The 22,860-nt window shown below is 45.5% G+C and overlaps 1 protein-coding gene across 1 annotated transcript; it reads right to left on the bottom strand.

Moving 5' to 3' along the window:
* Positions 1 to 1,174: 1,174 nt before the first annotated feature.
* LOC149348112 (uncharacterized) lies at positions 1,175 to 22,072 on the bottom strand. Its single transcript, XM_089585740.1, has 5 exons — positions 21,967 to 22,072; positions 13,932 to 13,990; positions 10,509 to 10,568; positions 7,934 to 7,975; positions 1,175 to 1,222 (listed from the first exon to the last, which is right to left on the bottom strand). The coding sequence occupies exons 1-5, from the start codon at positions 22,070 to 22,072 to the stop codon at positions 1,175 to 1,177; spliced, it is 315 nt and encodes a 104-aa protein (XP_089441866.1).
* Between the last annotated feature and the right edge of the window lie 788 nt (positions 22,073 to 22,860).

Below are 22,860 nucleotides of genomic sequence, written 5' to 3'. Positions count from 1 at the left end.
TTGCCCTCTACAGCCGGAATAAGCATTGTCTTCTTCTCGTTTCTCTTAATTGCGGAGGCCAGCGGATTAGCGGAGTGGCCGATAGAGGTGAACAAAAGAGGAACTTGAAAAGGAAAATGAAATTTGTCCGAACATCTCAAGGTGACTTAACTTAAGCTACCCTGTCATTGAGCTATGCTGGTATTACTATATGTGCTATTTTCAGCCTTTCGTAAACAATGATTTTTTCTTCTTGATCAGAAGCAAGAGACAATGCTCAAGTCTTGCCGGCATTAAGTGAAAAGCAGCGCGGCTTTGAAATTCTGCATACGTTTACGGTGCGCACCACTTAGTAACAACGACAGCAAGTATCAAGTACAAGTGCTCTAGTACAGATGTTTTTTATTTATTTATTTTATTTATTTGAAATACTGCGGACCATGCATGGTCCTAGCAGGAGGGGTACATTCAAACATTTTTCAATACAAAAAATGACAAGTATCTGCATAGAGAAAATAATAATAGTAATAAGTCGAACAATCAATCAGAATTGAATATATACACAGGCATCGCAACACAAAACAAACAAAACTCATGAAATAAAGATATGACGTTCCAACTCTGCTACAAACTTGGTGGACAGAAAAATATGAGAAGGTAATGCATTCCATTCGGATACAGTTCTAGGGAAGTAACTATTTTCAAATCTGTTTGTGCAGGCGAAAATTGGTGCCAGTGAGTGTTCCTGCGTATGTCTGGTTCTTCTCGTACAATGAGCTTTGACGAATTAGGCAACTTCATTTATATTTTTCCTTGCAGGCAGTGATGAAGCAAGATGAGGCGACTAACCTTCCTTCGGGATTCTAGGGTGTGAATGTTGTGTTGCTTCATAAGCGTAGATGGTGAATCGTATCTTCTATATTTTCCAAATATAAATCGCACAGCTTTTCTTTGCACACGCTCGAGTTGTATGATATCTTTTTTATTATGGGGGTCCCATACAACCGCCGCGTACTCAGATGTAGATTGGAAACAAAAACGGGAAAGTTTCTATTTACCTTTTCGGAGTACATGTCTCGAAATATTGGAGCAATTGCTACTGAGTTTCATTTTTACCAAAATCTCAGAAAACCAGGCATGATAACTTCTCAGTAAAGTTTATTCACTCGCCGAAGGGGCCACTTTATCTCGACGTTCAAGGGACTGCTTGAAGACATTTGAAAATGGCTTGCTGTGTTTCATCCTGCAAGGAAAAGTAAACACACTTTTGCATCAGCATAATTCAATTACTTCTCTCAGTATTTATTGCGTTTTTGAGGACGTGTAGGTGTCTCGAAATACGGTGTGGTCGCGGTGCAGGACGCTCCGAAACACTAAAGTGCCTGCTGTCTTAATGTTCCACCTGATTGCACCTGCATCTCCTAATTTAAGATACTGATCACAGCATGCGAAATAATTAGAACATTGGTTACATTTCAAGCGCCGAGAAAAGTTCGTAGGTCATGTATTATATTAACAGAATAGCACATCGTGGGAGGGAACAGCGTGAACAAAACGACAGACGAAGCAAGAGGACACAAAGACGAGCGCTGACTCGTCTTAGAATAGCACAGTAGCTTGGTTAGGCGTGGATAAATGTACAGCCGGCCAAATTTTTAGCTGGCGTGCGTGGCGGCCGCATTTTCCGTGCCCCTGCAGCTTATGACGGCGCAAACATGCTAAGATATCAAATTTAAGCAGAGGCTCACTCAACCATTGCTTAATATTGAGCTTTTCCAAAGTTTTCTTCGTCACAAAGCGCACGAGCGCAGGAACAGCGGCCGTCGCGCACGCCAGCTAAAGATTTGGCCGACTGTACATCGGAGCCAATGAGTAAAAAGACACACAAAATCTAAGGAATCAGTGCGAATATTTTCATCATCATCATCGTCATTAGCCTGACTACGCCCAGTGCAGGGCAAAGGCATCTCCCATGTCTCTCCAATTAACCCTGTCCTTCGCCAGCCGCGGCCACCATATTCCCGCAAATTTCTTAATCTCATCCGCCCACCTAACATTCTGCCGCCCCCTGCTACGCTTGCCTTCTCTTGGAATTCACTCCGTTACCCTGAAGGACCAGCGGTTATCTTGCCTTCGCACTACATGCCCTGCCCAAGCCCACTTAAACTAGCCTCACTGGATAATGTTCTAAGGTTAAACGTTGCTAGGTTCAGTTTCCAATGGCCGCCTGTACCGAGCCAATGATTCTTAGCACCGTCCGCTGCGTTACAGGTCTGACCGACACCCCGGCCAGTTGCTCCGCAGCCACTGGGGACAGAGGGCCGAGGGTTAATTGGGTTGTTCATAGAAGGTTGCTGTCCAAGTACTACACCAGGGTGGCCAAATCCTGCTCTGGTGAGGAATTGCGTTGTCGGTTCTATTCACCGAAATCAGGCCGCACCCCAGGCCTGTTCGTATAGATCCATCGACACATGGAGTGCCCTCTTTCTAAAACAAAACCCCGTGGTGAATATTTTATTGGCGGAAAAATTTAAAGCTGCAGGTAGAGATGCAGCATGGGTTATGTAATTATCGAAATAGAATGAAAATTACGCATTGGGAAGTAGTAAGAACAAACATTTAGACCACATCACTCTAGCCACAAGAAAAAAAACTGCAATGTTGTGTAACAAAAGATGTCTACAGTACACAGGACGTAAATGAAAGTGAGCATTGGGAAGGAATTCTAATTTTTGGTCTCTTCTCGGAAGTAACTCTTTAAAAAGTGTTTCTGTTGCAAACAATTGTTTTCTGAGCGCCTCATGGTATAAGTGTTGTGAGAGAGGAGTTATAAAAATTACCATCATCTTGCGGTAAACTGCACCAACTTAGGTACACGGCAAATTAGGTTGCGTTCCTGTCCAAGAACACTTTGATTACACTTGATTTGTTAAGCAAAGTGAATACGACAGAAGATTCCCTAAAAGCAAAAAAAAATGAGTGCTACACTATTTTTATTATCTTGACCACAAATGTATCGCAACACGTGATAGGCTTCCGGCATATTTTTTTTTAAACTTTATAGTGACGAATGGGATGCGGCCTAAAAATCGACATTTTAATCTAAATTATTAGCCAGGCTTTTATCGGTGGAAAAAATTTGAATGCGACCCATTCTAAGGCTGGTCTTTTGGGAGTGTCGACAGCGCAATTAACTGAATGAAAAGTTATCGTGTCAGATTTTGCGCTCGCTCCTAATGGCTAAGGGGTGTATTTATTAATACAGCAGATTTTATATCTGATAAAAAGTACAAAAGAAAACTGTGCGGAAAGCATATAAGTGTTTTATCTCCTCTCAAGTGTAATGAAATGTGATGCTAACTTTCCGAAAGTACGTTAAGAAGAGATGTCTCAAGTTAAAAATTTCTTGGCTTCACCGACCTGTTGTTTGGCTTTGTGACATAACAGTGATTTTAAAATATTTTCACTAAAATACATTTTTGTAGCAGTTTTATGAAACTTAACTATCAGAGTGAGACTAATTCCTTTTCTTCAGGTACGCTGAGCTGAAGCTAGAAGAGGGTAAGTAGAAAACATTTTTAACGAAGTCTGAGGTGACGCAGCACTTCCCCTTAGCCCCCCAAAAACGACAGCTTTCTAACTCTACAGCTCTGTGCATTCGTTGCAGATATGTAGTAATTTCAGTAATTTGATTGCGTCACGACGCTTGACAGCTTTTTCAGACTGCCCTTTAACAGCTGCCTCTGTTATTGGCCCATGTTCCGAAAAGTCGCCAAAACGTATGCTAGCTGCGGCCCGTGTCACATGGTGGGACTGGAACGAAAAAAGTAGCGGATAGTTTAGCATGGCTAAGCGCGGAATATCGTGCACTAACACTAGTTACGGTGGGTATTTAAGGTCCTTACGTGCCGAAGGCATATGGCCCAAAAAACCTTTAGAGTAACAGCCTTTGGCTGAAGGGCTTTTACCAGGAAAGCATTTACCATGAAGGCATTCACCCTAAAGGCCTTTGCCATAAGGCCTTTGTAGTGAACGCCTTTACCCTGAAGACATTTATATAGAAGGCTTTCATCCAGGTGTGCCCTTCGCCCAAGGCTTCACCCCGGTGAAGACCCTGCACGTGTCTGAAGCCTGCCCACCGGGTGTGGGTGGGCACACCTGGAAGGTTGCGCACAACCCGCTGGGCAGGCTTCAGACACGTACAGGGTTGGTCAAAAGTTCCCAGGCCACAGGATCTGCTTTCAAATTGTGCAATCGGGTACTTAAGGCACCTGTGAGATTTCTAAGGCCTCAGGAGTGACGATGAGCCTTCTTCTCACCATCCAGAGGTTTTGAGCTTCGGTGGAGCCACAAATGCCTCAATAAAATGCCGAGAAGCAGACCATGTGGCCTTGGAACTTTTGACAAACCCTTTACAGTCGCGGGTAAAAAAGATTAGCACACAGGACGGAACATCAGAGCGCCGGAATGACAACGCGTGGCGCTGCCGGTGGCGAAGAAGCTGATAACGAGAGTGCCGGGCCGTTCCCATTCTACAGTATCAGGGGGTTCAGCGGACTGCCACGGACAGCAAAATTGCTGGCTAAAAGCAGCGCTATAATCTATTGTTCCCGCGAGTTCCTTTTGAAAAACTATCGCGGACATAAAAAAACAGTAATAAAAAGAAGCCATCTTTGCTCATGATAACCGAGCCAAACTAAATTCCGCAAGCACAGTCACGTAGGGTCGGCACTTAACGCTCGGGCGGTGCACGCTTGATAAAGCTTACTTCCTGCCGTCCCCCCCTTGGCTGCAAACATGGAAACGGCCCGTTAGGCAGTTCTGCGTACCGCAGCGCCGCGTGGTGAGATATACGAATTCTGATCGCCAATGATCTGTGCTAATATTTTTTGCTCGCGACTGTACATATGCCCGAGATCGGAACATTCACCTAGCAGTGCTACCGCACTGAACCTCGGCGGGTCTCCGCGTCGCGGCTCCTACCAACAAGTTCCACGTGACCGCGCGTGACGTGACGTCACGGCGCTCCGTATGGATCAGTCGTAGAGTGGTTACCCCTAGGCTGCTGCAGTTAAACTAGAAACGGACGGAAATCCGTCGCAAGCCGTCTGCGGGGGGACCCGCACCTTGTCCTGTCGCAAGCCGACGGCAGTATCAGCATCAACGGAGGCGCAAATGACAGCATGCGAAACGGACTTCAGCCACGGTCGGGGAGTGAAAAGAAATGAATGGCTTGGAGGAGGAACATCTGCGGAAGGGACGAAGCCATTCGTTGGCGCCAGGCCGCCCATTGTTCGGCGCCAGGTGCGTCCTTGCGCGAGGCTTTTCGTCCTTCTCTTCGAATCGTTCGATGCGATGACGTGGCTGACTAGAAAAAATAAACGGCTTGACAAACGAAGCCCTTGAGTGGCACGTCTGTTCTTTGGCTTGCATGCTATTGATGACCCCATCCCTTCTCACTTTCGAGGAAAAGCCACAAAAACTGCTGCCACAGCCGATCTACTGCGTCAGTATGGTCTAGATCCTGCCGTGTGAGTAGCCGTTGCAAAGAAAAAAATGCAAGCTACATTACCAATTATAAAAACACTTGAATAATTGGAGGTTAAACACAATACACAGAATACTTCAAGTAGCAGAAGACCACCAAAGAAACTATGAAATCAAAACTACCTGACAAATCAAGTGATCCAATCTAGCCAGGGAGAATAAAGAATTCACGTCAACTATATACAAGTGCCATCGATTACCTAAGCCCGAGTGCTGCCGCTGTAGCTTGTGTCACTAAATGTACAGGGACCGTCAGTCACTGCAGCTTCGTATACATATGGGGATGCTTTGGAGAGAAACTGTCTAGTAGGTCACCAAGGTTCCCAGTTCTTCCCTTTTGGTAGCCATCATTACACACTCGCCGCCTCACTGACACAGGATTTAATGCTTTTTGCTCTCTTAGGGTTCGAGCCAAATGGCGCCCAGAAAACGGTCGCCATGACAGGCGCTATAGTTACGTTAATTTTTGCGAACGGGGCAGCTATGTCGTCGTAAGAGGAGTCTCTTAAGACTAGAGGAAATGCTGTAGGTTGTCCTTACGAGGCAGGTCTTAAAAGTTTATAAAATTTCCCATTTTGTGGGTTGAAACTATTGCTCATTTTTAGTATGTGTTCTGCAAAACAAGCTCTGTAACCTTTCGGAGACGCGGGTTCGATCCCGGCCGCGGCGGATGAATTTGTTAGGAGGAGAAATTCTAGAGGCCCGTGTGCTGTGCGATGTCAGTGCGCGTTAGAGAACCCCAGGTGGTCGAAATTTCCGGAGCCCTCCACTACGGCGTCTCTCATAGCCTTAGTCGCTTTGGGACGTTAAACCCCATAAAACCAACCAACCAACCTTACGGATGTCCTACGGCCACATGAAGGTCAGAAATTCTTCTTCTTCTGCGACAGCCGCAACTGCGCAAAGTAAGCTATTTTTGTCTGCATATGGTACGAAGCGAACGACGCTGCAACGCAGCCAAATAGGAGGAAACAATTGCACTGACGATCCTTCTTAGTGCCACTCCGCGAGCGCATACCTCGAAGTAACGTTCACGATCACAAAGTTGCCGCTAGCTCCATCTTTACCGCGTCGTCTACTATTTCCCGCATTCACTTTGCGAGCTCGGACTCCAGTGTCTTTACGCCGCCACTGCATGCGTTCACGATTCCGTTCACGGTGACTCTCGCGTTTCTTGCAAGCGCATCTCCTCTGGTCTCCTGGGAGGGTCATTTCTTGTTGTGAATGCGTTCTTGAACGTAACCTCGCTGGTCAGAGAGGCGCCGTCGTGGCATCGAGCTATACCCGCATAGCGCGACCTGTAATCTTACAGATATCGCGAGCGTTCAAGGTCGCGCTCATCGCCATGCAATTTCGTCGTACGTGGTCTAGGGCGTTGGCTATTTCAAGCTTGTAGGCGCCAGACGGACGATGGAACTTCCTTACCTCTAAACCCTGAATTTCAACCCCTATATTTTCTTCACCCCATCCCCTGGCCTGTCTAACTGGCGTCAGTGAACGGAACGATCAGATTGTTCCGATCCGTCAAGCCGCCAGCTTTCTCAGCAGTTAACCTTGAGCTAATTATGAAGCGAATTTCTTAGCCAATTCAGTTACAAGCTTCTCTGCTCAACGATGATCCTCACCGCCAGCACTGGCTGGTGGGGAGGGCCAGAGCAGCAGCAATAAACAGTGGACTACCGGACTAGGCGGCCCACCCACATGTTCTGAAAATACTGAACAAATAAAGATGCTTTCAATCAATCAATCAATCAATCAATCAATCAATCAATCAATCAATCAATCAATCAATCAATCAATCAATCAATCAATCAATCAATCAATCAATCAATCAATCAATCAATCAATCAATCAATCAATCAATCAATCAATCAATCAATCAATCAATCTCTGTTTAAAATAATAGTACACTACTCGCTCTCGTGCGGCGCTGCCTAAACTCTTATTCCTTTCATCGTGTTCGGGAGGCCAATGTGGCGTGCCATTTTAGAGGACGTTTAACAGACGACGCGATCTCCGAACTCCGTCTCATAACAGCGGATACTGCAAGATAATACGAGGCAAACTGTTCACTAGTTTTCGAAAATGCAACAATAGTTGCTTAATGAAGAGAACGAAAGGATATCAATATTTCATTCATTTATATGGGATCAAAAACGCACCATACAATGCATCTTTTGATGGTTAGTTCGCCTAATAGCGTTAGGGTGAAGATAAGGGTTCAACACGCACTACTGTTGGATGGAAGAAGACGAGGGTATTGCATCAGTTGGATATATTTAGCTAGAGTGCACGTAAAGTGAACGAAAAAAGAGACACTGTAAACGGGCTAATTCTTTTTTTGAAAAAATGGCCTCAAAATGTACGTGGTGCGTCTGTCGGCAAAAAACAACCAAAAAAAGCATACCTCTTTCAACAATCCTTTCACCTTTTCAGGAAGCTGTGGGTCCTGTAAAACGACAGAAAAAAAATAGCACTCAGCCTGAATGATGCATTGATTGATAGGCTGATACATACGACTTCCTTAGTGCGTCGCTAATACTGGGTGCAGTGTGCACGGCAGGGGGGGGGGGGGGGGGGGGGGTTCTGCCGTTAAGCAGTGTCGTATGCCTAGCTGCTCGTCATCTTACCACCTTAGCTCTTAATACGAATGTCCATGAATGGAATCGCTTATGATATCACGTGTGATATCACTCATCTTCCGACATCAAAAGAAATGTGTGCGGGTTGAAACTGCGAATGATGGTTTGGGTTCATATTTGACCGCCCGTGCATCGCTGTTGTTGATATATATTGCGTAACATTTATTTACTTATTTATACATACTGTAGCCCTTTTTTTTTCTCGGCTATGGCAGGAGTGGGTTTACAAGAATAAGGCGCCAGGCACCTACAGGGCAACACCAAAAAGCAAACAAGGAAATGCCGCCAAGGGTTTTTCTGCAGCTTGTATTGGTAATAATAACTTTGGCACAAAATCATAGTTAACTTTAGGCCTAACAAGGCAATATTCGTTGTGTAATCTTACAGACGCCTCTTTCCATAACCTGCAGATGAAAATATTTCCTTTCATCGCCTTACGCTTGTCATGAGACGTAGTCCGCAGGTGCAGTCAGGTGCTTTGAAACCGGATAGCTCGTTCCATATTTGTACTTTCTGCGGGCTTAACGGCAACTATGAAGTATAAAGTGGATCATACTTGGGGTTTTATGTGTTTTGATTCGATACCATTAGCGCCCTCAACTAGAAAACAATGTGTCGGGGAACATCGTGTTCACTGATTTGCTGGCGGGTAGGAATCATTCTCGATAGCTGGAGCGATGTGACGTCACCAGACCGGAAGTGACGCCTTTTCCGGTTTAAGAATCAACAGCTTCTAATGCAGTCGCGTTGCCCTGCATAGTGTATTCAAGGGTCTCTGTTAATTTTCCGTATCTTATTTAGGGAAGCCATGCATACAAAAATTTGCTGGCACCCATAGAGTTTCAGAGCATCAATTTGTGCAGTACACTTGACATTCTGAGATGCGTCCTTCATCACTGCCATTTTCGGCAAAGAATTTCTGCGAACGCTCATAACGACCTTACGAGTGCGATGCTCAGTTAGCACAAGGAAATGAAATTATATCTTCAAAAGTGACAAATATTGTTTTTCTATCGAAAATGCATGAATAACTGCGTTTTAAGGGAAAACACAGTACGGCGCGGCCAGACGCGCTGTGCGGTTCTCTGCGCTGAGCTTGTTGCACCACGTACCGCTGCCTGAACAAAGCTGTGCTTATAATTAAAAAAATTCAGGGGGCACTTTGGCTCTCTAAAGTGCTGCAAGGCGAAAGCGTTTCCTGGCGCACTGTTTGTTTTTATTTACTTTCTTTATTTTCAGATTTTGTTTTTTATTTCTTATTTTTGCTCCTTTTGCTATTTTTATTGTTTTTTATTTGCATTTTCATACCTTATTTTTATTTTGTTTTTATTTTTCTTTATTTGCTTATTTTTATTTTTTATTTTTCCTGTTCTTGACTTTATTCCTTTTATGTTATTTATGAAACCCAAGCATTCACTAGATGCGCCTTTATTCATGCTCGAAACTTGAGCCTTCTTGGCGGAGTGGTAGCGTCTCCCCTTCAAATGCCGAAGGCCCTGGTTCGATTCCCACCCTCGGCGCAGTTTCTTTTTAAGCAGTGACGCCGAAAGGCGGACAAATTGCCGACGAGTCTGTCGACACGGCTGCCGACGCGTCTGCTAACGACAGTATGAGGCATTAAAGGCTTTCCTTTCGCCTTAAAAAAAATAATAATGATAGTTGCGGCGGTTAAGTTTGTCAGTATGCGCTCGTTTTGGCCGTGAAGTCAGTCCCGCCCGCGGTCACACAAGGCTCGCCGTTGACGCTTTCGCTCCCGGCCTTAGCGAGTGGCCGTGGACGGCTGCTGCTCAGAAGGTCAGCCGGGCAAGACTCGCCATAACTGGCGCCAACAGCGCGGCAAACGGAGTTGGTGGGCGTCTTTTGGTTTTCTTGTAGCCCCCCCCTCCCCCTTTTCACTAAATTATGCGACCCAGCGCTACAAAATTTATTGAAGAAGGATGGATAACTGGGCGAGTTTGTACTGATACATCGTGGGAGGAAACAGCGCGAAACAAAACGACAGACAAAGCAAGAAGACACAAAGACGAGCGCTGTTTGGAGAGAACAGCGTGAAACAAAACGACAGACAAAGCAAGAGGACACAAAGACGAGCGCTGAGACAAAGCAAGAGGACACAAAGACGAGCGCTGTAGAAAAAGCAAGAGCGCTCGTCTTTGTGCCCTCTTGCTTTGTCTGTCGTTTTGTTTCGCGCTGTTCCCTCCCACGATGTACAAAATTTGATGGCACTACACTCTATTATTCGCATTCATGAGCAACTACGCGGGTTGCGCTGCTCTGCTGTTGATTTTACTCACAATCAGCGAAATTTCGCACATATAGTGTCAGTCAGCGTATACTCACTGCTTTCTTGCAGATTTCGTCGGCGAACGGCTGGATTGGCTGACCGAGCTTAGCGACGATCTGCAGGAAGTTTTGGAAGAAGCTCTGATTACGTTTCTCAGTTGCTCAGACATGGAAGAATGCATGCTTCCATAGAGCAGGCGTGGTTTGAGATATTGATTGATTAAAAACTGCAAAGCTGGAGTGGTCATATAGGCTAGGGTTCAGATCGCAGTGCACTCGTTAGACTCATTTCAACATGAACTTAGAACGAAAACCACGCAAAGGACGATACACAGGGAAGAAGTAGACAGGACGAGCGCGGACTTGCAACTGTTTATTGAAACACATCTTCTTTCCATCAACAAGAACATAAAAATTCGTTGGGCTCTCACAGCGGCATGCATTTGCCAAAACACTGTCTTTCATGTGACAATAAATGCACGCCACTCTTTGAGCGTACAAAGATAATCGGAAGGGCCAAAGACCAGAAAACACGTGAGGTCTTCGAAGCCTGGCAGATTGATAGTTATGGGCCCGATAAGTGTGTAAGCGAGGCTTCGGTCCATCTGTACAAGAAGGAACTGAAGTTCCTGAACTCGATTAGATAGAGATTGCTTGTAGTGCATGCGTAGGGTTGTTGATGGAAGGAAGATGTGTTTCAACAAACAGTTGAAAGTCCGCGCTCGTCCTGTCTACTTCTTCCCTGTGTATCGTCCTTTGCGTGGTTTTCGTTCTAAGTTCTCTGTAGTGTCTATGTTGGGTTTGCCATTTATATGTCATTGAATAATCACTTCTAAGGCAACTGCGTTTATTTTGTATAAAGAATGCTGTTCCTGCCTTCATGTTTTTTTGCACACTCTTCTATTTTTTTTGTAGTGAGCCCTCTTGTATTTCTGTAATTTGAACGCTCTTGCTTGTACGCTTTGCATTTTTCCACCATTCTTATGTGTATTATTTTGGCATGCATATAGAGAGCATTTGTCCTCACTAATATCTTTGCTTTTATTGCATGGATCCATAACTAGCCTTTGGCTAAGGATCCAGACAGTGATGTTATGTACTGTGCTGAAGAAATGATAATAAAAAGAATTGAATTGAATTGAATTGAACTAGCCCCCCATCGTACAGTCCTTGAATTCATTTCAACAGTCGTTCTAGCCCTCATTGACCTACGTGCAACTTATGCAAGGCGTCTGTCAAAATTTTCCTAAGTGCATCAGGAAATCTAGAAAATAGGACGTTATCAGTTTTAGGTTACGCAGGCCCTTCAAGAGAGAAAACACTGAAACACTGCCGCGAAATAGTACGATATATGTTTTTTTATGTTTTTTGCCCAAAGCCGTCGGCGCGCGGTTTTATTGCTTTGCTTGCCACATGAGAGGGGACCAAATTTCTCTGGAATGAGTGCAGCCGCGCGTGACCACGTTGTTCTAGATTATCGAATGCACTATTTAGGCGCCTTAACTGAATTTTTTCTCACAACCTTTCAATTGAGTGAGCCCGAAGAAGACGTCTGCTTCGATTTTTGACGACGCACTAGCTGCCACCATATGCGCCGCTGTTTGGGGCACGAATTCGCGCAACAACGTGTTTGAATTTCATGCTGTCTGCCATCATCATCATCTCAATCCTGGCTGTCATTTGAACCTTGACAATATCAAATGAACCATGTAAATGCTGTCTGCCATCATCATTACCTCAATCCTGGCTGTCATTTGAACATCGGCAATATCAAATGAACCATGTACATGCTGTCTGCCATCATCATTACCTCAATCCTGGCTGTCATTTGAACCTTGACAATATCAAATGAACCATGTACATGCTGTCTGCCATCATCATTACCTCAATCCTGGCTGTCATTTGAACCTTAACAATATCAAATGAACCATGTACATGCTGTCTGCCATCATCATTACCTCAATCCTGGCTGTCATTTGAACCTTGACAATATCAAATGAACCATGTACATGCTGTCTGCCATCATCATTACCTCAATCCTGGCTGTCATTTGAACCTTGACAATATCAAATGAACCATGTACATGCTGTCTGCCATCACCATTACCTCAATCCTGGCTGTCATTTGAACCTTGACAATTTCAAATGAACCATGTACATGCTGTCTGCCATCATCATCATCTCAATCCTGGCTGTCATTTGAACCTTGACAATATCAAATGAACCATGTACATGCTGTCTGCCATCATCATTACCTCAATCCTGGCTGTCATTTGAACCTCGGCAATATCAAATGAACCATGTACATGCTGTCTGCTGTCATCATTACAACAATCCTGGCTGTCATTTGAACCTTGACAATATCAAAGGAACCATGTGCGTGCTGTCTGCCATCATCATTACCTCAATCCTGGCTGTCATTTGAACTTTGACAATATCAAATGAACCATGTACATGCTGTCTGCTTCATCATTACCACAATCCTGGCTGTCATTTGAACCTTGACAATATCAAATGAACCATGTACATGCTGTCTGCCATCATTATTACCTCAATCCTGGCTGTCATTTGAACCTTGACAATATCAAATGAACCGTGTACATATGGACCTGCTGACATTTTAGCTACGAACACAATACAGTTGCATGACACGTCAATGGAATTCGATGCATGCTGATAGCCGATAAGTCTGTTCTTTCGTCTCAAGGAGTACAGTGGTCAACCTAGCATTGACAACTGACTCTCCTAATGAGAATCGATATAATTTAAATTAATAGATAACGCAGCCACGTTATTTTTCAAAACAGAAACCCAAATCTCTTCGAAAAAAAGTTAACAAAAAGAGGCCAGATAACTTAAACTCATAGCAGTGTTGAGTAGGTGTAACTGTATATTTATAGAATCGGTGTGAAACAGAGTGAACTGACCAGTGTATATAAACAGCATGAACATAATGGAATAACTATGCCTCGAGACGGTGGGTTTTTTTTTAAAGTCGAAAATGCAAAAGACTTCGAGTACCTGTGAAGAAAAATTAAAGTAGCTAAAATTTTCTGCAGGAATTGAAAAAGTGCCAGTTCAGATGACAGCGCGATGACATTTTACTGCGACGCTAGTAGGACCAGGCTGAGGCCATCTGCTACGGTACAGGGTGGGTAACTAATGAGAAGCCACCTGAAAGGTCCGGATGTTCTCTAAGAAAAGGAAATAAGTTATAACTGGTATTTTGGAAAAGATAATTTTGCATAACATCATTGCAGATATTTTCTTTTCATGTCATTTATTAGTGAACTGCTAATCACGTCCTTATCGTGGAAATATGTACAAATAACCTTAGCGGGAAGAGAGGCCCTTGCTATGCAAATAAATTTGAGCTGAGCATCGGGCCAACCTTGCATGAGAATGTATAGTTTCTTTTCTTTTTGCTTAATTGTGGGAGCCGCAGTTGAAAAATACATGCCAACGGAAATCATCTGCTTACGTTAGCGGCTTCCTTCTGGAAGCACTCGAGCAGAGCCTTTCTCCGGGCTTCGGGCAAACCTGTTTGGAAGAGAAGCGTGCTTGCTTTTTCACGGCTGCCATTGGTCATTTACACGGACATAGAGAGGAAAGACAGTCTTTGAGCTCGCTATTAGACACTTTTAGCATACCGCGTACCGTGTTACCGTTGCCGTTACCGGAATACCGGGAACCCGCCCACCGTCGGTGAGCACACTCTGATTGGTCCTCATGCTGCAGGCGCGCGTGTAGCTGCCGGGTACGTGGCGCCATCTGTCGCCGTCAAGGCGATGTGTGCATGCGCATTGGCTGCGCGCGGGCTCCCGGTACCCCGGTACCGGTTACGGGAACACGGTACACAGTATGCTAAAGGTGTCTATTAACAAGGTTTACTTCACCAGGAGGACTTGGTCGGTGAGACGACACCGCAAGGGGGGAGGAAAGAGGTAAGGTGAGTAGTGAGGGGACTGTATCGCTGTGCAAAAGCATGTGCAGGCAGACGTCCGTCGTAACTGCAGTGCGTCTATGGATGTATGCTTGCACACCTATGCCTGAAGTTGTCGTTTTGAGGAAATCTGAAGGAGACTTCTCAGAGGAATGATCACATGTGTCAAGCAAAATAGCTTGCGTTGAGTGAGGAGAGGCGTGTTAGTAAGTCCCTAAGAACGATTATAATGGTAATAATGATAACAATGTTGCACGAAGTCGCTCCCACCTTTGCCTCCAAATACGTAATCACCGACTCACGAAGGGCTTGTCGAAACGTCACGCAAGGGTGGGTTACTCCCCTAGCTTATCGTATTTACCAAAATTGTAGCCGAGACTCGGATCCCGCGCACCGATCTATCGTTTGGGCTCCAGGTCACCAAGGCGTCCACGGAAATGAGGCAGCCGACGCCGCCGCCCGCGCGCTCTCTCTCCGGGCATTTCCCACGGGACCCGACGCCGACCAGGACTTCCATTTCAATCTGATTTACACTTTTAAGGAAATATGCGATTATTACAAATCCACGCACCAAACTCTTCCCACCCCATGCAAAGGGCTGGGGAAGGTCAACGAGCGGGTACTCCTGCGCCTGCTCACCAACACGATGTTGTGCCCGGCAATTCTACAGCATTTCGGTCCTAAATTCGACGGGCGGTGGTCACACTGTGGGGAGGTGTCTGACACCTACCACATGGTGTGGGCGTGCCAGCAGAACCCATCCCTACCCTCTATCCCGAACCCCACCCGAGAGGACTGGGAGGCGACCCTGTCCGGTTGCTGCACCCTCGAGGCCAAAAGGGCCTTAACGCAGCGCGCCCGGGCTGCGGCAAACGCCAATGGTGTGCCTGACTAGGCATCCCACCTAGTGGTTGTAAGGGCGTGACCCTTCAGGTCACGACCCCCAACACCTCTCTCTATGATTAATAAATGTTTTCACCACCACCACCACCACCACCTTCGTCCCTTCTTTCACGACGCGGGTGAGGTGTCCCCCGAGAAGCGAGCTAATCCCTTCCCGTTCCTGAAAACCACATTTATTCTCCACGACGACGCCGCGACAGTAGGAGAGCCTTTAATAGCTGTCACTGTGAGCAGATTGTTCTGCTAGGCACTCATTTGTATATGGGACAAGAACTTCGCAGGACGCTGGAATTAGTTATGACAGCGGTGATTATCGACATTTGTTTAGATTGTGTACAGCTATCTCCGTCACTGTTTCGTTCTGTGGGGTTATTTGTTTTAGTTAAACATTCCTCTAGTATTGCAGAGACAAATGAAGATTCGTGCAGCTGCTATGAACGACATGGCATTAACCCCTGGACGGCTGCACCCAACATGTTTACCGCATGGCGAGAGCAGTCAGATTAGAGAGTTCTGGAACAGAGAGACTCGCATTGCTAAGGAAAAGAGGATAAAAGGTAATCTGTTCAAATTTGTGGAATCCATAACGCATTTTCAGTCATTCCGCTAGCGTGAGGCGCTAACCCAAACTCAACCAAACAAAGCCGCCCGCATCACGTTGCATAGTCGAGCAGCACTGCGGCGTCCGGCGAAGATTTGCCCTCGGGCAATGATTGCTTCGGGCTTTAGGCAGCTGGTAGGCTTGGAGAGTATGCACTGTTTGTTCGCCATGGACAATTTACGGCAGAAAGCGTGGTCTGTGAGTGCAGCTTGATCTTTGTGACTTAAAAACGGGTCGTATATCTCAATTTCCGTATTGTAGTGTCCTTATTATATACACTTGCTTATTTTGTGCCGACTTGAATAAAACCAAACGTGAACCGAAATAAGAGAGAAAGGGATCTTAGCATTTCACTTTTCTGCCAAAATGGGCACTGGAATGGCTAACAGGCCACATATGCTGCCAGGGATCTAACTAAGAATTCTCTTACGTACTTTCTAGAAGGCCGCCTTACGCACTTTAAATACGGCTCTCTAATTACAATAATATTTATGGTTTCATTACATCACGGAATTCCCCCTACTTTACACTTCGACGCTACCTAAAAAAATGTTACTGCCGATATACACGGTTAGACTAACATGAACTTTCTATATGCGAGTAGGTGAAAACACCGCGAGTGTTGAGGGATGGTACTCCTCATCGCTGAGATCACACGGTGTGTGCGTTTCCTTGCTTCTGTGTGCTTATAAAAATGGCACCCCGTCATGTGCTGAAATTTTTTCTTCAGAGTGCTGACCGCCTTCAGGATAAGACCAGCGCTGGTGGAGCTCGTGCTATTGGATTTTCGCACTTCAATGCAAAAATACGTTCTGGCGTGCACGACAGCTTTTCGCAGCATCACATCAGCGGAAATACTTCAAGTCCAGACTTCAAGTCCCAGAGAGAGCGGTGACAGTAGGGAAACTATCGCAGAGCTCAACAATGAGTCATCCATCAACGACAGTGACGAGCGCTGTTGTCTTATCCTCAGTGCCGAATGCAGTGCACCAGCTGTGCAAAACGGACACCACCGGCGTTGCGACGGCGCTGAGTGGCGTCGCACCTGTTGCGGAAAGGCCTGCCGCTGCTGAGTGGCTTTGCTTTGAATGAATAAAATAAAATAAAATAAAATAGATATTACTTCCAGTGTCACATACAGGGTCTGTTCTGAAAGTAGTAGGACTAATTTTTTTTAATCAAATTTAATCAAGAGAATAGTACAAACGATTAGAATTTTTCGAAGTAGCCCTCTTCTGCACTTACAAGCTGCTGCCAATGAGTTTTCCAGTTTTCGTACGCCTCCAGGAACGTCTGGACCGGAATGCTGTTTAGCTCCCTCGTCACGGCCTGTTGAACCACCTCTACCGATCCGTGATGTTTCCCCTTGAGCGTCGATTTTATTCTCGGGAATAGAAAAAAGTCTGGCGGGGCCAAGTCAGGGCTGTAGGGGGCCTGTGGCAGCGTTGCCGCCTTATGCTGGGCAAAAAATCGGGGTGCTCATTCATATGATGAAGAAGATCCTGGCAGATCACTTTCCGGTTGGCCTTTTGCTCCTCTGACAACACTCCCGGCACCAACTTAGCGCACACTTTCCTCATGGCTAAGTTTTCTGTCACGATCTCAAAAACTTGGATTTGAGGAATGCTCAATTCATCAGCAATCATTCTGATACTCATCCTACAATGACTGTTCAGTAAATGTTTCAGTCGCTACACATTTTCGTTGGTCTTGCTGGTCGTAGGGCGTCCGGAGCGGTCGTCGTCTTCCACTCTTTCCTGACCTTTTCGGAACAGCTTGCGCCCTTCAAAAAACAGCTGATTACCCATGGCAGCATCACCGTAGGCCTCCTTAATCATGCCGCGAGTCTCTTTGCCCGTTTTACCAAGATTTACACAAAATTTGATCGCGTATCGCTGATACAGTAAACGCTCTATGATTCTGCGTGACGAGACGTTTCAACAGAGGTTCACAGTACAAGCGACCTGCTCTCTTCAACGGCCGAGAGCCGACTGCCGATTTTCCCCAGCATTCCCAATATCCCCCTTCAACGATCCTGCGCGCGCAGACCGCCTCTCGTCCGCCCGTTCGCCCAGGAAAAAACCAGGCCTACTACTTTCAGAACAGACCCTGTATACTCATTGAACGCAGACAAAAAAGCCATGCAAGGCGTCACGAGGTCTGCGCACCCTTTTGCGCAGAGCAGAGACAGCTTTATTCATTACATTTCCAAGACGAATGAAAAAAAAAGAAGAAGAAAACACCGATACTTGAACTCTGATAGAGATGACCTTCAGCAGCAATTTTTCCTTAAAACAGAAAATATCAGGTACATGTCAGAGACACAGTAATGTTTCTCGCCGTGTAGACATAATCTCCATCACTCGTCTTTGTTCTTCGAGTGCCAAAATATATATTAACGTGGCTTCGGTGTAGCCATATATATATATATATATATATATATATATATATATATATATATATATATATATATATATATATAGTGGCTTCGGAAAGCAAATTTGAACTGCCCAACATTGTGTACCTGTAGTTGTTTACTCTCTGTGCTCGCGGACGGGTGGCAGGTGTTTTTTTTTTTAATCTGTACAAATCTTTCTCTAGAAAGGCCGTTAAATGTCGGACATTATATCCGTGGTGGTAGGTAGTTAGTACGTCTTTAAATAACTAATATAACTACATTTTTACTGTTTGGTTTAAGGGCAGAATACTATATCGCGGAATTTATGGCATTCAAGAGCATTCAGCAGGGCTCAACCTTTAGGATTTCTAAATCGGCATTCTGGTTGGAGGTATTGAACTGCAGTCCACAAAACGCCCCGATACCAAAACCGACGCCCGACATGCGCCGGATATTGAACAGGCCCACATCAAGCCAGTGGTCTCTCGGTAACGAAGAATGCACATTTGCGAGACGCGCACCTAACTCGTAGCATTCCTCTTTAGGCGGCCTCGATTAGGTCACTTCATGCGGCGTATTCATGCAGACGTCTGCTACTGATGGGCTTCCGCTGCATTCCTGGTGATGTGATATGGCAGTAATGACTGCCAGCACCAGCTATAGATATGTATCAGCAGCGCGAACACAACGCAGGAAAAAGTAGAAGAAGATAGTACGGAGCTCTGAATTTCCAACTTTTATTTGAACAAAACTGAACCCGCACTTATATACACACACGCCAGGTAAAAGCCCACCAGGGGGAGTAATCAAGGCGCGCGATCGAACTGGAACCCACACGATGTCCAAGGCATCAAAAAGATAACTAGAATCGCACTATACAATGAGTTCCATGAAATGAGGCACGAATGACATGCGGAAAACAAGAGAATGTAAAAACAGGGCTGAGTGTACGCAAATGGACCTCTTCAATCTCATTATCTGAAAAAGAAATCACCTTTCTCTCTGGTTTTATCTGATTTTACCTGGTTTTTTAGGGGCACACTTCACATGCTGCTTTATCGTTCTAGCAGTGTTCATTGTTGGCGCTCACCCTTCGTATCGCTTACCATTTTACCGTGTTCTCGTCTTCTGATGTTTTTTAGCAAAATTCGCGCCCTCAACTTTGTTTCTTCATTTTTCCATTTGCGCACACTCAACCCTGTTTTTACATTCTCGTGTTTTCCGCATGTCATTCGGTGCTTCATTTCATGGAACTCATTGTATAGTGCGATTCTAGTTATCTTATTGATGCCCTGGACATCGTGTGGGTCCCAGTTCGATCGCGTGCCTTGATTACTTCCCCTGGTGGGCTTTTACCTGGCGTGTGTGTATATAAGTGCGGGTTCAGTTTTGCTCAAATAAAAGTTGGAAGTTCAGCGCTCTGTACTATCTTCTCCTTCTTCTTCCCGTGTTGTGTTCGCGCTGCTGATACATATGGATCGCAACCAACTATAGTAGGATACAACTTAAAAAAAAACAGCAGTTGCTAACACTGGGCCGCGGTCCGCGGCGTCTTGTATTACTCTGCTGGCCAGTCGCAACAGTAAACGAAATCAGCTTTTTAATGTTTGACTATATCAAACAATCCGCGTATCAAAATTCTAGAGCTCATAATTTTTTCTTGTGATAAGCTCACAAGAAATGTTTAAGCAGTGGATTACTTTTTCGTCGTGGAGGAATCCTGTGCGCGAAGGCTGAACGTGGGCGGAGCTTCACTGCAGACTTAAGTTGTATCCGACTATAGCCTGGCAGATGGTGTTACGTGCTATAGGCTGGGGCCGATGCATTTTGCCCCGCTGCGCCAGTCTCGTAATTTATCACCGAAACCTTTCGTTCACGTTGCTGCTCTGCCCTGGGAGCTTCACCGGCAGAGCAGGCAGGAAAGTTGCCGATCAGGCCAAGGAGCGGCGCTTCCTTTTCTGCCGTTTAAACGGGTTCTGCCGGCGTCAAGTGCGGCTGTACCACTACCCGCGCATCTCGCGCGTAGGTCTCGGTATCGGCTGGTTTTGCGCGTATAATTTTGCTATTCTTACCGCGAACCGCAGTATCGGTTTCGAAATTTATTAAACTGAGTTTGCTTACAATGTTTAATGCCTACTGGTTTGGTTTATTGGTTTATTGGGGTTTAATGTCCCAAAGCGGCTGAGCCTATGAGAGACGCCGTAGTGAAGGGCTCCGGAAATTTCGACCACCTGGGGTTCTTTAACGCGCACTGACATCGCACAGTACACGGGCCTCTAGAATTTCGCCTTCATCGAAATTCAGCCGCCGTGGCCGGGATCGAACCCGCGTCTTTCGGGTCAGCAGCCGAGCGCCGTAACCACTGAGCCACCGCGGCGGGGCGTTTAATGCCTACTATTCCGGCATATAATATTTGGCTATAATACCGAAAATGAAAGAAAGTTTATTAGTGTACAATGCTAACTAACAACAGTTCAACCGCCTACTAATTTGTCCGTAACGTCCTCCTTACCACACATTCCACCTGCACGGTTGTATTTCACTTGCGCATTGTCGTATCATTAAAGGTTTGTTCAAGAAAACTGTTTACAAAATAAGAAAAAAAAAAGACATACCGTATAGCAGTGCGTTTTAAGCGGTGCAGTCTGCTCATTGGAAATGTAAGCGGCTGAGATGAACTTCAACAACAGTTGCACACACCGTTAAACGGAGGTGTGTGCATAACTTTTTCTCAAGAACGTTTCCTCAGGGAAAAGGAAGCCACAGCTAGCTAACTCCTAAATGGTAGCAGCAAGCCTAATGGAATCCGTCACATCTTAGTGACCGAGCAAAAGCCCCCACCTCCACATTTTCCTCTCAACTTCCTTTTCTTTCAGACGCTTACGTGGGCACTTGCGTCCTTTGAGGCCTGCAAAAAGTTACTTGCTGCTTTTCGCGAACTGCGATGCATATTGAGAGCAATAAAGATGCACTTTTAAGGCGAGAAATAGAAGGTTTTCTGGCATATTTTTGTAATAAATTTTTCATAATGCGCCGAAGCAGTTTTGATACACAAAATTCATAACAAAAGATCGAAAACCAGCTGAATAAACACAGTAGACCAAACCTTCTTCTCCATGACACCAGTGACAAAAATAATTTCAAAGCAATCTAGGCTTGGGACGTATTAAGAATGACATAAGAAGATATAGTTATTCCTGTGCCGGAATAAGCGCCTTTACCCTCCCCCTCATCCACTACTCACGGTGCCGGAGGCTCGCCTTCTTCGGTACATCCAAATGAACACAGTCATCACCCCGTCTCGCCTCTTTCTCTATCGCTATCGATCGGACCCTTCCTGTCCCAACTGTCCCTTTATTTATGCAGACCTTGCTCATTGCCTCTTCTATTGCTCGGCTGCTCAGCAGTCGGGTTCCTACCCCCCACCTTCTTTATCCATCACCACCTGGCTCGACTGGCTTGGCGCTGAAGGGGAGGAAGAACAGCGACTTCTGGTCGCCCAGGCGGTCGACATGCTCGGCCTGTAAATTTTGGCCGAATAAAGGTCTTCTGCTACAACTACTGTGCCGGATGCAATAGGAACAATTTTTATATAATCACGAAAGGTACTACAAGAAAAAGAGTCGTACATCATTAGCGCATGCTAATGATGAAAGATGCGTATAACTTACCGCAGAACCGTTTGAGGCTAAGAGCTGGTCGTTCCTCGGCTGCTTCAGTGTGCACAATGAAGACCGCCCCAATAAGCAGGAGCAGGGAGAAAACGGAGGCGTCCATTGACAGTGCTTTCGTAGTACAAGAATGGCGAAGACTGTTTCGCGTCCACTTGTTCAGCGACAAACGCGGGCTCTTATACAACCCCAGGGCTCACAAGCCGTGCGAGGACTTGTCGTTTCACGTTAACAAAGCAAGTCCTTGGTCAACGTTCAGAATAGGGTGAAAATCAAATGTCCGTCTCAGAACAGAAATAGGTATTGAATGTCCCTTCTTCTGGACACCTGCCATTGGTCAGGCGGATGTTTTAGGCCTCGAAAACAGAGAGAATGCGTTGATTGTTATTTCATTTTCCAATCTGTCATTCGTCACAGTGGTTTTGTCAATGAGGAGAAAATATGGCATTCATAGCTGCGTGGCTTTCTCTTGCAGGCGGGTCTGCCTATAGCCGCCTGTAGTGCAGACGCAACGACAAAAAAAACTGCTAGTTTTAGGTCAGCTCTGGTGAAGTGCTCCGTTCGTAAAGTAAAATGAATGTACTTCAGCCCCATGGTTGTACTTTCACGTCTGCGAATTGGTTCTTCCGGCTGTGCTAATGAGATTAGTTCTTGAAAAAGTCTTTACTTCCGCTGCGTGGCCCCTTTTGGCTACGTTGAAAGTTATTAGTTGCTGCAGCTTTTAAAGCTCCTTCACCGAAACAAAGCCCAGAGATTTCAGGTTAAAAGAAGGGAGGTTCATTCGCAGAGCGTAGTCCCTAAAACGCCAGAGAAATATGCTCCTTAGATATCAGTGTTGGTACACTGAAGCGGAGCAAATACTTTTATGTAGTTGTTAATGTTATGTTAGATAGA

This window comes from Amblyomma mixtum, chromosome 4, assembly GCF_055824585.1.
Source record: "Amblyomma mixtum isolate Tamu chromosome 4, ASM5582458v1, whole genome shotgun sequence".
Taxonomy (NCBI): Eukaryota; Metazoa; Arthropoda; class Arachnida; order Ixodida; family Ixodidae; genus Amblyomma; species Amblyomma mixtum.
The sequence above is the reverse complement of the archived record's forward strand: the minus strand, read 5'-3'. Positions and strand labels throughout refer to the sequence as shown.

Bases quoted from the DNA above. Each gene is read 5' to 3' on its own strand.
- LOC149348112 (XM_089585740.1), bottom strand. From the start codon at position 22,072: ATGGACGCCTCCGTTTTCTCCCTGCTCCTGCTTATTGGGGCGGTCTTC. The intron at 10,569-13,931 runs GTAAGCAGATGA...AACTTCCTGCAG, and splicing joins TCCAGAAGGAAGCCGCTAAC to ATCGTCGCTAAGCTCGGTCA. The intron at 1,223-7,933 runs GTATGCTTTTTT...TTTTCCTTGCAG, and splicing joins TGAAAGGATTGTTGAAAGAG to GATGAAACACAGCAAGCCAT.